This window comes from Malaclemys terrapin, chromosome 4, assembly GCF_027887155.1.
Source record: "Malaclemys terrapin pileata isolate rMalTer1 chromosome 4, rMalTer1.hap1, whole genome shotgun sequence".
Lineage (NCBI taxonomy): Eukaryota > Metazoa > Chordata > Testudines > Emydidae > Malaclemys > Malaclemys terrapin.
In genome coordinates, this window is record NC_071508.1 from 87,943,319 (window position 1) to 87,959,217 (window position 15,899).

At 40.4% G+C, this 15,899-nt stretch overlaps 1 protein-coding gene across 3 annotated transcripts in view; it reads left to right on the forward strand.

Moving 5' to 3' along the window:
- SIPA1L1 (signal induced proliferation associated 1 like 1) overlaps window positions 1–15,899 on the forward strand; it is a 388,865-nt gene that overhangs the window by 319,066 nt on the left and 53,900 nt on the right. For all 3 annotated transcript variants that reach the window (XM_054025262.1, XM_054025263.1, XM_054025264.1), the window contains 3 exons: window positions 471–1,047; window positions 2,211–2,485; window positions 11,096–11,374. In XM_054025262.1, the coding sequence (XP_053881237.1) occupies window positions 471–1,047; window positions 2,211–2,485; window positions 11,096–11,374 (1,131 nt within the window). The remainder of the gene's footprint in view (window positions 1–470; window positions 1,048–2,210; window positions 2,486–11,095; window positions 11,375–15,899) is intronic.

A 15,899-nucleotide genomic window follows, 5' to 3' on the forward strand; every position in this document is an offset into this window, starting at 1 on the left:
GCCGGTTTGTTTGCCTGCAGCATCCACCGGTTGGGCCGATCGCAGTTCCCACTGGCGGCGGTTTGCCGCCCCAGGCCAATAGGGGCTGCGGGAAACGGCGGCCAGCACATCCCTCGGCCCACGCCACTTCACGCAGACACCATTGGCCTGGGACATTAAGAAGAGCATTAAGAAGAGTGAGTAATTATTTACTTCTCACCTCTGTCCCCTTCCCCCACAAATAAAGTACTCAGATTTATATATTATTGAGAAACTAGCAAAGTAAAAAAATAATTGTCTGTGTGTTAAGTGCAGATCCTTTGTGCCTCTGGTGAATCAAGCAGCCCTTTCTTTTGCCACAGTATATGTCTGTTTGAAAATCAGAGGGTGGCCTGAGAAGGGCATGCCTGTGGGTTTTCTAGATCCCATAAACTGCTAAAGAGAAATTAAAATGTTGACACATCGCTTCTTCATTTCTGTATTTCTTCTAGCGTTGCTGTGACAAGATCCAGAGATGTACCATCGTTTGGACCACCAATCCCAAAAGGTGTTACCTTTCCTAAATCAAATGTGTTCAGGGACTTCTTACTGGCCAAAGTGATTAATGCAGAGAATGCTGCTCATAAATCCGAGAAGTTCCGTGCCATGGCCACCAGGACTCGTCAAGAGTACTTGAAAGATCTAGCAGAAAAGAATGTCACCAATACACCCATTGACCCATCTGGCAAGTTCCCCTTCATTTCACTAGCCTCAAAAAAGAAGGAAAAGTCCAAACCTTATCCAGGAGCAGAGCTCCATAGTTCTGGTGCCATTGTGTGGAGTGTCCATGCAAAGGACTATTGCAAGGGTATGGAAATAGACTGTCTCCTGGGTGTATCTAATGAGTTTGTAGTTCTCGTTGAGCAGGATACAAAGAGTGTGGTGTTCAATTGTTCCTGCAGAGATGTGATAGGGTGGACTTCAACCGACACAAGCATCAAACTCTTCTATGACCGGGGTGAATGTGTTTCTGTGGAGAGCTTTATCAACAACTCTGATGATATCAAAGAGGTCGTAAAAAGGCTGGAGGTTAGAAATTTTTTTTTTCTAAATTAAAATTGGGACTTTAGTAACAAATGAATTAAAATGCTTGCAATAGTTGTTTGCTAATTAATTAATTCCACAAGGCTAATTCCCGTTTTCTCTCTCTCACACACGCACACACACTCTCACTCACTCACTCACTCACTCTACTTTGACATCTACTAGAAAATAGCCAGCCATTCTTGGTTGTTTTGCATTAGTCAGGAGTAGCTGATATTCTTCAAAAAAATGAGAAAAAATTTGGTACCTTCAGTAAATACCTGTCTAGTCAAATGATCTTATGTATTTCTCTTGTTTCCTCCTTTTTCTGTCATATTTCATGTTATATTTCATCTCAAATGAAGTTTGAGTAGGAGTTGCCTTACTATGTGTCTGGACAGTGCCTAGCAAATCAGGCCCCAATCTAGACTGAGGCCTCTAGATGCTATCTCAATACAAATAATAATAGTAATAAAGTAAAATAAACAATACATTGCATTGTTATTGTTTGTCTAGAAAATGTCTGTCCATCTTCACTATTTGTCCAGCTGTGTCATGAAGGAAAGAAGTATATGTAGCAGCTGTGTTCTCCACTACGTCAACAATAGCAATTGTAGAATGAACAAGAGGGAAGGAGAGACACATGCCATTGGTTCAAGCATGTAGAACCTGTATTCACCCTGGTGCCAGTTAAGAGAGTGGCATAAGGTTCCAGTTCCACTAAATTGGGTAGTTGCACGCCATCAAACCACTGTACTGAAAAATGGAGAAATGGTAGTTTTGTGAAATATCCACAGACCTAGTAAAAATGTCAAATTTTAAATGAAAGATGAAATACAGGTGCTTGTGTAAGTCCTCCACACTTACCTGTTGTGTACTGCCACATTCCTTTAATGTTCCTATGAAATAAGTGGAATTTTAAGGCAGAACTACAATACGACTAGTTAATTCTGTGCAACCAGATGCTGTCTTAAATATCCAGCTTGAGTAAAGGGATTTGTTTGAACTGGTATTGTACATAGCAGTGGGGACTTTCCTTGGGACAAAGCACTTCTGTTCCCTCTCCCCATACCTCATCTTGGACTGTGGGTGTAAAACCCAGAATTATAGCCCTCTCAGAATGTAATTCATTACACTAATCACTCTTTCCTCTTCATTTCAATTCTCAGTTTGTGACAAAGGGCTGTGAGACCACGGAGATGACTTTACGTAGGAATGGACTGGGTCAGCTTGGTTTCCATGTGAACTATGAAGGCATTGTGGCAGACGTTGAGCCCTATGGCTATGCTTGGCAGGCAGGATTACTGCAGGGCAGCCGGCTAGTGGAGATCTGCAAAGTGGCTGTAGCCACTCTAAGCCATGAGCAAATGATTGACCTGCTGAGAACATCAGTAACCGTGAAGGTTGTCATCATTCCTCCCCATGAGGACTGCACTCCACGCAGGTATTGTGAGGTGACAGAATGAGAATTAACACCATCTAGAGCTACCTTTGGGCAAGAAGTTTATTTTGTTTTAAAAATGCAAAACTTTTCCCCTTTAGTACTTTGACATTGGAATAAATTCCGGCCTGTGTAAAGATTTAGAAAAGAATTCTATTACAGCATCCCATATTGTCAACTGAAACAAGTTGCAAAAGGGGACATGCTGTCTAAATTTACACTTCAGCTCCACAAAATATCTGTGTACAGTAGTTTAGTAAAAATCATAGTACTCTCAATGTATCCTTCAAACTCCCACAAACACGTTGTGGAGATCAAACATCTCTGAACTGACAAGTGTACATTTATGATCCATCAAAATACTAGTTAATTTTCTTCCCGTTCACAGAGAACTTTTAATTCCTATGGATCCTTTTCCCCAATGCCAAATGTTCCATTCCCCTTTCAACGAAGCAAGGCTACATGTGACTAGAGCCTATTAATCTATCTGCGTATGTATTGGTCAGGGAACTTGCTGCAAATTGAGACTGTCTCCGCAGTGGCTGCGCTTGCTAACTCCACAGTGCACTCAACCCTTGCTGAGTTCCAGGCTGGCTGTCAACTTTTTTATTGCTTTTATAGCTTTTAAATTTAGCTTTTGATCATGGATAAACTTTTGTCTTGTGGTTTTTCTTGCTAAACTGAACATTCCCAATTTCCTTCATCTTTTCTTAGAGCTCTATTTTCCCAATCTGTTTATCATTTTTATTGCTTCTCTTTTCAGTCATATCACTGCATCTGATTCCCATCTCTCAAATACCATGTATTAATTCCTCATAAACAGTATTTAAATATGAGAGAAGGAACCTATATAGCTTGAACTTGCCCACTGTCAGCTCAAGGTTTGTGCTAAATTTGGTTAGAAGAAAACCAAGTACACAAATCAAATGTACAAATGATCTTTTTGAGGAGGTACTGTGTTAATAATCTCACAAATCACTATTATTTTGAGATGTGATCATCTGTCAGAACAAAGGAGACCACCTGCAAGTTAGATAGGAGTCCTAATTGTAAAAAGTCCGCTTCTGTTTTTAATCTTTTAGAGTTGCCATAAGAACAACAGTATCTAGCAGGATCAGCAAATGAAAAGTCCAGCTGCAATCATGTCAAAAAGATTAGAACATACAATTCTAGCACAGATCCCACTTATTTCAAATATCTTGGCTGAATTAAATTAAGCACAGCTAAAGCACAGCTAAAAGTAGGCTTAGCTTCAGTCTGGCCACAATCACAGCAGGAAGAGCTATCATAGTATTTTTCAAAATACTCACCCTAGTGTCAGTGGTTTTGTTATTGTTTTGGGGCAAAGATCATAAGTAGCTTATTACTCAGTTATAAACTCCTGAATGCCAATTCCTACTCCTGCCTACTGCATCCAAAAAATCATAATTATTTATACATTGTTACATTTATAAATTTGCTTAAATATTGAATAATAAATATACCATTAAAGACTAAAGTTAAATCTTTGCACAAAGCAATTTATTTTTAGCAATAAGTTTTCCAAAGTCAGATTTCCTTTTCTGCATAATCCAGGAGATAACTTATGATTTGTATTACAGTAATATCTAAAGGCCCTAATTGAAGGGGCCCATTCTTCTGGGTGCTGTACAAATACATAGGGCTTGGCTACACTTGCAGCTGTAGAGCGCTTTGGGTTAAACCAGCCTTCGGAGAGCGCAGTAGGGAAAGCGCTCCAGTCTGTCCACACTGACAGCTGCAAGCGCACTGGCGTGGCCACATTTGCAGCGGCATTGGGAGTGGTGGATTATGGGCAGCTATCCCAGCGTTCCAGTGGCTGCAACGTGCTTTTCAAATGAGGGGGGTGGGGTGGAGTGTGTTGTTTGTATGTGGGGGGGACAGAGAGTGGGTTTTTGGAGTGCTGAGAGTGTGTCAGCCGCTGTCTTGTAAGTTCAGATCCCCCTAGCCCCCCTGCCTCTCTCTCACTCACTCAGTAAATGTTTGCTTTGCCCCGTTGCAGATAAGCAGCCGCTATCTGAAACGGAGCTCTGAAAAGGCACTTCCGCATTCCTCAGCTGATTTCACAACAAAGAGAAGAGAGGCCAATTGACTTAAGGGGATTATGAGACGTTTCCAGAGGTCAGTCAGAATGCTGTAACGTAACTCCTCGTTTACACTGGCCCTGGGGCGTCTCAGCCAATACGCAACAGCCATTATCCCTCTCGTGGAGGTGGAGTACCAGGAGCGTTCTAGCCAGGGAGTCAGAGCGCTCTACATGCCTTGCCAGTGTGGACGGGGAGTAAGGTAGAGCGCTCTGGGTGGCTTTATTGCGGTATAAAGTGCCAGTGTAGCCAAGCCCTTAGTAAGTCATCCCTATCTCAAAGAGTTTATAACTTAAATATGCAAATATAAAAGTGTGTGGCCGTCTCTCCTGGTCTACCTCTGAGGGAGACCACTCCTTGTCACTGTCACACCCTTAGCACAGCAGTCAGTTAGGGGTGAATTAGCTGTCTTTAAAGCTCAGGCCATTTGAGCTGGGCTAAGCAATAACGAGTCTATGTGAACCCTGACCCTCAGGCAGGGCAAGGCACCAACAGTTGGGGGCTTTGACCTGCAGTTATGGCAGAGCAGCAAAGGGTCTATGAGCCCCAGCCCTCAGTTAGTGCAGGTAGCAAGCAGTTAGGGGCTCTGGCCTGTCATCAGGGCAGGACAGCAAAAGTCTATAAGCCCAGGCCCTCAGTCAGGGCAAGACAACAAGCAGTCTTAAGAGCTCAGCCCTCATTAGAGGAGGTAGCCTAGGTTAGAGCAATAAAGGATCTAGCATCCTAGCTCTGGCAGACAGTAGACTAGCGCAGGCTTCCTAGCCTATGGTGGGGAGGCTGCCATCCCAGGAGTGAGGTCCAGTGGTCCCTCCTGGTCTTTCTTTGAGGGAACCTACTCCTCCTCGCTACAGCAAGAGAGATAAAAGGTGAGAGGGAACGCAGAGATGAAGTGACTTGCCCAAGATTATATAACAGGTCAGTGGCAAAGTCAAGAATAAACCTAAGTTTCCTGAGTCTAAGCCTAGTGCCCTACCCAAGAGACCATGCTGCCTTTTAAAATTCATGTCTCTGAAAAAAACATAATTAAAACAGTGTCACTGAATGCAATTAATGGGTGATTACTGACTTTGAATGGAGGAATAGGAACAGGGAGGAATTACATATTCTCATTGGTTCAACTGGAGCCACGTCTAACACAGAGAAGAGAAAAACCAGCAGTCAAAGTAAAGAGTAATTAGTTACTAGGTGAACAGTAGTGAAGATATGGGTCATGTGGCATCATGCATCTATGTAACATCTTTTATAAAGTCTTTGTCTTCGTTGTGTGCAAACTTGGCCTCGAACAGTTTATGTGCCAAGTAAACACAGCATGGATGAAGTAGTGACGATCCCCTTTACAGTGAAAAACTCTCTTAAGTTCCTCCCTCATACCCAAGAGAACATTGATCACAGATGCATCCCCACTATGTTAGGGCGCCCATCTGGATGAGCATACATCACAAGGCACATGGACACCTCAGAATGTACATAAATCTTCTAGTACTGAGAGCTGTCCAGGAGGCCCACAAAACATTTTTACAACTCACAAAATCCCATCATATTCTAGTAATGCTGGACAACAGAACTACAATGTTCTATATCAGCAGCCAGGAAGGGACAAGATCCACCCCTCTCTGCATAGCCAGTGTGTGGAATTGGTGCACTCAACATCATATTACCGTATCAGTGGTCACAGTCTGGAAAAACAGTTCTCTAGTGGACAGCCTCAGCAGACATTTCTCAACTGACCATGAGGGGAAATTACACGATTAATTGACGAACATCATATTCACTCAATGGGAAGCTCTGACTTGGGACCTCTTAGTATCTCAAGGGAACAGGAAATGCAAAATGTACTGCTGCAGATGGGATCAGAGCCCCAGGGGTGATGCTCTGCTAATCTCATGGTTGGGATATGCAATTACATCCATTCTTATGTCAAGTCCTGCGGAAGGGCCAACAAGACAGAGTGGTAATCACCCCCATCACTCCCAAATGGTCTGTGCAGTTTTGGTTTCTAAGCCTTCTTCACATGTCAGTTTGTTTACTCATCAGCATCTAATTGTTCCCAGACCTTTGGACCCAGGACAGGGTTCAATATCCCCATCCAGACTCTCTTCATTTGACAGCATGGTATTTGGATGGATGTTGAACCTAAAACACCCACACATTCAGAAGCGGTCCAAGCCATCCTCAACAATAGTAGGAAAGAGTAAACCAGGAAATGCTAGATTCTCTGTTGGGGCCCAGCGTCACCAAGTGTCCCTAGAAGAAGCGGGCATTCCCATTATCTTGGATGTTCCCCCACCTTCAGGTCTGCAGGCCTTTCCCTTATCTTGTTGAGAGTTCACTTGGTTGCGATCAGCGCTTGCCACCCTCCAATTGATGGCCAATCTATCTTCACCCACCTGGTGATCATACATCTTCTCAAAGTTTTAATTAGAACTTTTCTGCTTATAATCAAACCACTTCCAATCTGGGATCTTTATTTGGTAGTCTCAACATTAACTAGGCCACCATTTTAACTCTTCGGGATGTGTTTGTCTCATTTATTAATGAAGGATGCCTCTCCAGTGTCCTCACTTCTGCCAGAAAGGTAATGGAACTTGGTGCCCTGATGGCCGATCCACTGTATTCAGTATTCCATAAGGATAAGGTCGTGTTGCAATTGCACCCAAAATTTATTCCTAAAGTAATCTAGGATTTTCACATGAGACAGTACAAAGCCTCATACGCGCAGTGAGGATAAGAGACTCCATTCCCTGGACATGCATGGAACATTAGTGTTTTATCTGCAAAGAACAAAATCTACCAAAAAGTTACCTAAACTATTTGTTTCCCTAGCAGAACAAATAAGAGGTCTCTAACAGAACACAGGCATCTTCAGTAGCCTCACTTCAATAAGTGTTACTCGATGATATTTGCAAAGGAGCTACATGGAGTTCCAGTCATACCTCCATGAGGTGCGCTATAGTAGAAGCCTCCACAGCAGACATGTCCTATGGAGCGTCAGTTCTGTAATCATCTATATCACCAGCATTCTCGCACCCTCCTCCTCTTGAGAATACTGCTTGTCAGTCACCCACAGTGTGAATACAGATAGGGACCATCACTGGAATAAGAAAGAGAAGTTACTTAACTTATAGTAACTGGAGTTCTTTGAGATGTGTTGTCCCTATCTATGTTCCACTACCCTTTTTCCCTTCTGCCTCAGATTTTTTCCCTGCTTCGTGGTGGAGAAGGAACTGGAGAAACACTAAGTCTGCCCTGCCCCTTATAGCCTCAGTTCACAGCGTTAGAAGATGGGCACATGTGCAGAACAATGGACACTGCTGGCAAGAATCTTCTGGTCTCAGGCACATAGAGTGCGCACACACAGTAGAATATAGATGGGGCCACACATCTCTAAGAACTCCAGTTACTAAGATAATGCTGTTTATCCCAAAGGCTTCTACTGGCCAAATTAGACAGAAGCATCTAAAGTTCAATAGGAGAGACCTGTTGCTTTCATAGACTATAAGCCCAGAAGAGACCTTTGTGATAATCTAGTCAAACCTCTTGTATAACACCATCCATAGGCTTCCCTTAATTTCTTTTTGAACTAGAGCGTATGTTTTAGGAAAAACAGCCAATCTTGATTTAAAAATGTCTAGTGATGGAGAGCTACGACAACACATGGGAAGTTGTTCCAATGGTTGATGACACTGTTAAAAAATGTGTGCCCTATTTCTAGTCTGTCTGCCTTTGGATCTTATTATGCCTTGTCTGCTAGACTGAAGAATCCTCTATTATAAAATTTCTGTTCCCTATGTAGGTACTTCTAAACTCATCCCTCAAATCATCCTGTATCCTTCTCTTTCTTAAGCTAAATAGATTGAGCTTCTTGAGTCTTTCACTGTGTCATGTTTTCCAATTCTTTACGCATTCTTGTGGCTCTTCTCTGAATCCTCTCCAATTTGTCAACATCCTTCTTGAACTGTTGACACTAGAACTGGACACACTATTCCTGTAGCAGTTACACCAGTGCCAAATACAGGGGTAATACAACCTCTCTATTCCTACTTGAGATTCTTCTGTTTATACTGCCAAAGATTTCATTAGCCCTTTGGCCCAATCTCACTGGGCGTTCACATTCAGATGAACATCCACCATGACCCCCAAATCTTTTTCTGAGTCATTGCTTCCCAGAATAGAGTCCCCCATTCTGAAAGTATGGTCTAAATTAATTCTTCCTAGATGTATGTTTTTATATTTAGTCATATTAAAATACATATTGTTAGCTTCTGCCCAGTTTACCAAGTGTTCCAGATTGCTCAGTATCAGTGATTTGTCCTTTTCGTTATTTACCAGTCCCCCAATCTTTGTGTCATCTGCAAACTTGATCTATAATTATTTTGTTTTCTTCCATAACCTGGTTTTAGAATGATTATGGAGTTGAAGTAGTTACTTTGTAGACGTCATAGTGACTTTGAAGTTGTAGCCCTCTTTTATTTGTTAGCCCAATTTTGACACCTTCCCAAAGCCACAAATTCCTAAAAAATAAATTAAAAATTCCTTTAGCTTCAAATTTGGTATTTGTGGTCTCTAGCAAGCATTGAACTTTTAGGGAAAGTGGGGTTGATTATCCAATGTATGTCAAAGGTATAAAACTTTAAAAAAAAATGAAGTGTAATTCATTTTGGGGTAGTCTTACCTTTTTTGTTTGTAAAGCATTATCTCAAAATTAGCTGTACTAGGAAACTCAAATTTATATTTTTCCTGTGTCCTAAACAAGGTCTAGCATGAGGGAATTTTTTTTTTCATTCACAGGGTAAACATTTTGAATGTATTCCCTGCAGAGTTTTTAACCTTAAAACAGTCAATATCCAGTGACTAGATAAGTTTAATTCAAACTCTGATTAAGCTTCATTTTTAAAAAAAAAGTCATATCCCAGTTGGTACAGCTGACTGCATGACCCTGTGAGAGGCCTTATGTTTGAAGAATTTCTGATGATCACTTTTATGTTTACTTTTAATACGTATGTTTTAATATCTCCAGAAGATTCAATCTTGTTTGAGGATTTCTTTGCTTTCTATCATTCAGTGAAAGCAACAAACAAAAAGCCTTTTGTTGGTTAAGCAGGAATTCCTGGTTCATGCTGCTTTTCAGTTCCTTGTTCAGGCCCTGCCTCATTTAAAGTGTAAATTAACCTGCTGTATAAGTGGTTATGTTTTAAATAGATCATTAATTGACATTCTCTTAATTTGTATATTAATATTTTGCTCTGGGACTGTAGTAATATTTTGCATCTACTGGTAGAAGGGAGAGTATTAAAGCAGTGGTCTGAACCTCTGAACTTTAAGGCTTTTGTGACTAGTGGGAATTCTGTGCCACTGCGCAAGCACAGAATTAATGCCCCTTGTAGATTTTACTCTTTCCCACTGAAAAATTGATTCACGCACCCCTCCCGGGCAGCGATGGGGGGAGGGGCACATCTGGTTTGGGCATTAGGAGCCATATAGATGTGTAAATACACCCAGTAAGGAATATATTTGTCAAAAAAACATTTTTTGAATCTTTTTTGTTGCCTATATTGTTACAGACACACTTGCTAAATGGTATTTTGAAATAAATTACCAAAATAATTGAAAATGGCATGAGTATATTGTGTTATTTTGACAAAATATGCAGAATTTTGCAGAATTTTCAGGAGTATTTAGTATTGACTGTTAGTGTATTTATAGTGGATAAGAAATATTTAGTGAGCCAGATTTTTGTTTGTTTTGTTACTAAAGCTATTTACTGTGTCAGGACAGGTCATCAAGGTTTACAAATGGGTCCTGAGCTCAAAAAGGTTGAGAACCACTAGATTAAAGCACATCCAGTTGAATGGAACTTTGATGCACTCACTGGTACATACATATTCTTTATTTGGTAAATTGATAGTTGCTAGAAAACATTGGGAACCATTAATAGAAAGAGTGAAATATTGAACTCAGGATTCAAGATTTAAGGTAACTGTAACTGTCTGACCTGGCCTTCAAGTTGGAGTTGAAGTGAGGTGCAACAACAGACATCCTATGCTTTTGGATTCTTTGAGGGGTGATATCTGAGCAAATGTATAGATGCACTTATACACTCTGTTGACTTTATGAAAAACTAGAAGCAGCTCAATCTGCAAAAGTCAGATCTGAATTTTCCCATTTTTGTATCAGGGTTTTAGAGTTGGGTTCATTGCAATAAAAACCCATCTATTAGACTCCTTATCATTGAACTGTAGACAATAGAGATAGATCTACTATATTAGCTCGTCTAATCCATTCCATGTTTCTCTGGGTTTGTCTTACTGACCGTCTATGTTTTAGGATTGTTTATAAGCCTGCTGCAACAAAAGCTAAGGCAACAGAAAAGACATGTATTAAATAGGATTAAGACCTTCTGTTTAATTGTTCTCTTTGCCAGCACTTATCAATGTAATTCTAGTCAATACTTATTTTTCTTTCTTTCGTGTGAACAAATATCTTACCTGTGTATTAATTTTCTCCCTTCCAGGAGTTGTTCAGAAACCTGTCGCATGCCAGTGATGGAATACAAAGTGAATGAAGGAGTTCCATATGAGTTCAAATTCCCCTTCAGAAACAACAACAAATGGCAACGAAATGCAAACAAGGGGCAGGGGCCTCATATGTCACAGGTACCATCCCAGATACAAAGTCCAGTAACCTCTAGGATTGGTTCAGGGAAAGGAGAAGGGAAAATGCCACCCCAAGAGCGAGCAACCAACATTCCCCGCAGCATCTCTAGTGATGGACGTCCATTGGAGAGCCGGCGGTATGTATGCTGTTCACAAATCAATTTTAAACACTTTTCAGAATTTTTTCTAAAACAAAACATTTTATATGTATTTTCAAATATTTTATTCAGTATATCTTGCAAATAACTAAAAATATGGACCGGAATGGAATAACTTATTACTGCTATTTGCAAAATGACATGGTATTGCACTGTTGGAATCTGTTTTGTTATGCCATATTTTGAAGTTGATTTATTACTTTTTAAATTTGGTGGGACCAGAACTGAAATCCTGAATCCAAACACACCTGGAATTTTGGATGTTCCAATTCTGGATCCACATTTTGTAGCTTTGTGGAAGTCAGATACAGCTGTTGATGCAGAGAAATAGCATGAGGTAATATATTTAGCTAATGATAAAATGCATACCACAATATAGAGAGGTGAGGGAGGCAAATTCCACTGATATGATTGGGAAGTCATTTAAATTTAGAGCCAGAGAACAGGTAGCTTAAAGTTTAAATTTATACTGCCTCTCTGCATTTACAAATGAAACACTGATTATTTTTGAGATAATAGCCCCATCATGTCACAATATTTCCATCCCTTTAAGAATGTGGATGATAGTACTGAAATGTAGTGTCTTTGTTTTGATTATCTGAGTAAATCTGTTAGCATCACTAGACTTACAAAGAGATGGGCGGCGGGCAGGATGGCAGGGGAAGTCTGTTTTGTAGACGACCTTGCATGTAGTGTATGTAGACCATGTCCGAATAATACTTTACATATCTGGAAAATACGAAGAAGTGGACAATACATGCTATAAATTACAGAACTCTTTTTAAATACATGGTATGGTGAATTAATTCATTAAAGCATTCATTCATGTAGCCAAAAATTGAAGGAGAGAGAAATTAAGAGGCATCATAGCCAAGGGAGAAAAACTATAGCGATAAGATTGAAAGCTCAAGTGTGGCCCAGCTGTTGACAAATGATGATGACTCCTAATGAGTTGATAGATTATACTTTCATTTCTTTCTCAGTCAGCGATTTTATATTGCATTTACACCCTTTTAAAAAACAAAATTAAAACTATACATTTTGCTCAAATTTTTGATTTGTATTTTGCCTCATAAGGAAAATGTGCACTTGAGAATTTTAGGAAAGAACTTGCTTGTATTACCAGTGGTTCAGTGGCAGCACCAGTGTTTTTAGCACTGTGTCAGTTAAATTGGTATTAACATACAAAGCCAGAAGCTTCTTGAGCTTTGTGTACAGTTGTCTGTTGATTTACCAATGTTAGCACCGATGGGAATTTTTTTCTAAAATTCTCTTGTATACAGAAAGCCATAGAAGCTAGTTAACTTTATGTAAAACGTCAAACTTACCTCTGATCTGTCTATTTGGATCAAAATAGAGCATTGTATGCTCAGATATGTAGCATCCACAGGATATACCGTACCTCTATAGTAATGTTGAAGGGAGCCATGGCCTGTGTTTTCAGAGCAGCATGGAATGTTGTTTGCCCACTCCTGTACTGCAGGATTTCAAATTATAATCATAATGGCAGAGCACAAGGTGTTTGGTGGAGACTTTGCAAAACAGAAATATTTCCATACCGTTCAGCGTTTGTGTTGTAAACGTGAAACCATGAGTTTGAGTTTGCTTGATTTCCAAACCATTTTAACTTTTTTTGTCCCCCTCTCCTTAAAATCTAACATTCTTTCTAAAGCATTTTTTAAAAAAGTTTAATATTATGTCTGTTCACCTCGAAGTACCTGTTAGCTAAGGTTTTTGTTTGGGGGTTTTTTTTGCCTTCTCTCTTTCTCTCCCTGCTCAGTTTGCTAAAGAGGTTAATCTTGTGAGTTGGATCCAGTTTTATATAAAACAGCAGCTGTTTAATGTTCACTTGTTTCCAATTAAGATAAAGAAATAAATACTTATGTGATGTTAATGGAACACTGAAATATTAATAGGCTCATACATTGTCTTAGCATTTTTCTTTCTCTTAAGTTGAGTAATGCTTTGTACTTTTAGTAAATAAAATCCAAATGCTTCAGTGCTTTTATTTTTTTATTATGTAAAGGTCCTAATGCCTACAGAGATGAGATTTTTATAGCTAGTGAAGAAATACTTTGTCTGCTTTGAATTTTCACCATTGACTCCCATACTTCCAAAAGTGCAGAGATCACACATGGCTGATGCAAGACAGGCAAGGAACATGTAGTCAAGTTTTAACACTGGCAATGCCTAGTTAAGGACACTCCTTGTACATTCTGTGCATGATCCTTGCAGTTTTTCTGGTGTACACTGAATCAACTGTACTCCAGTCCACTTTGTTGGTCTCTACTTTGCAGTAGTTAGAAACATTACTGTTATGTGGTTTCAAAGAGGAAAGACCTTGGAGTAATTCTCTGTTCACTTGAGTGTAAGATGGCAAAGAGAAGCAACAGTTAACTGGAATGTAAAGCCAATTCATCTTTTCTTTCCCTTCTGAAGTCAGAATGGAGATTTAGTTGCAAGTAAAAATCTAGGCCAAGCAGAAGAAAATGTATTAGTCACTGTTGATATTTGAGGTTGATGGGAGCCCCTTTGGATTTAGAGAGCTGTTATCAGTTAAGCCTACAGAAAAGAATCTTTCATGATATTAGCTATCCAGTGGTGAAGTAGTAGGGTCATTAATAGACAGTAGAACTGCTTACATACTGTCTGTATGCATAAAGATTTTGGGTTCTTTTGTAATAAACTAAAAAAGGATCATGCGTTACAAATGTTTTGACATGACGGATAAATGAAGTCTGTTCTTCATATAATATATACTGTATAACTATCCATTAATTGTGGTGAGAGACTGGATCCCATCAAACATTAATTTTAAAATTGTCACTTAATATAATGAAAATAATATCCTTTTTTAAAAAAAAAGTGACACTGTCCCCTGCAAAAAAATTCTTTCTTTGTAATGTTTACATTCTGCCCCAGTAACTTACACGTGTCTTTAGAAGGGAACATGAAGAACAATTTTTCTAGTTTAAATTGAATTCAGATTGTAAGTAGGCAGAATAATCACAAACTTGAATATGGCAAAAACCTGAAGTGTAAAACCCAAAGATGACACAGGGTTGTCTAGACTTCAAAGGTTTGCCACTTTAAGTGTGCTGGCAAAGCAGCCAAATCTCCCTTGTGTGGACACTGTTATATCAGTATAAACGTGCTTATACTACTATATCTTATTCTGGTTTTAGGAAAAAATAAGCTATACTGGCATAAGGCACCTTTATACTGGTATAACTACGTCTGGACTAGGGCTTTTACTGACATAACTGTCAGCAAACAATCACACTCCTAGCAGACAGTTATTCCAGAATGCTTTTAAAGTGTAGACAGCGCAAAGAGTGGTCAGAGCTCTGATTATACATAGCATATAAAAGAGGGCAGCTCCCATCAGAACAGTGATCCCTGGTTCAGTACTGATTCAGTGAAGAGACTTACCAACTATCCACATCAACACCACTTCAGGCAGCCCCTTGATTTTTTTTTTTTTTTTCAGTTTCCCAGTCAAATACTGACCCGATTGAAGTATATCTAACTTATAAAATCTGGAAGGGATCATCAGAGGCGGAGGGAATTCTGTTGAAGAGTTAGGGCTAGGATTGATTTGTGCTTTCTCCCATGCTTAGGAAAAGCTCCCTGTAAATATCTGCAAAACTAAGTCTATGTCTATGCTACTGTTGATGCAGCATATACAATCAGAAGGAGTTTTTCTGCCCATGTAGAAAACTACCTCCCAGAAGGATGTTAGCTACACCAACAGAAGCACTCATCTCTGTCAGCATAGCTGTATCTACACTGAGGGTTTGTCAACATTGGTATGTTGGTTGGGGTGGGTTTTTTTCCCCACACTGCTGACCAACATAGCTTTCAGGGCCGGCTTTAGGACGATTCAGCCGATTCCCCGGAATCAGGTCCCGCGCCCATAAGAGGGCCCCGCAACATCCCCAAGGAGCTGCCGCCGAAGTCTTGCCGCTGTCTTCGACGGCAGCTCAATCACTGCCATGGAGGAAGGTCCCTCCGCCGAAGTGCCGATGAAGGCACCGGCAGCCGATTGAGCTGCCGCCGAAGTCCCGGCACTATCGTCGTCGGCAGCTCAATCGTTGCCGCTGTCTTCGGCGGCATTTCGGTGGAGGGTCCTTCCTCCGCAGCAGCGATTGAGCTGCCGCCGAAGACAGCGGCATGACTTTGGCGGTTGCTCTTTCGAATCAGGCCCCGCGGTGCCTAGAGCCGGCCCTGATAGCTATGCTAGTATACGTTTTAAGTGTAGCCCAAGCCTAACTCATTATTCTCCTTCAACACCCTCCTTAGATCTCTACTTTGCTCTAAGGCCTACAAAAAATCGGGACAATGTGCTGACCAATATTGTCTCATTGCTTCCTTCTCTTTGGGGCAGGGACTGTATTTGTTTTGTGTTTGTGCAGCGTCTAGCACAATGGAGTCCTGGTTCATGACTGAGACTCCTAGGTGCTAGTGCATAATACAAATATAAATAACAACAATGATTGTGGCA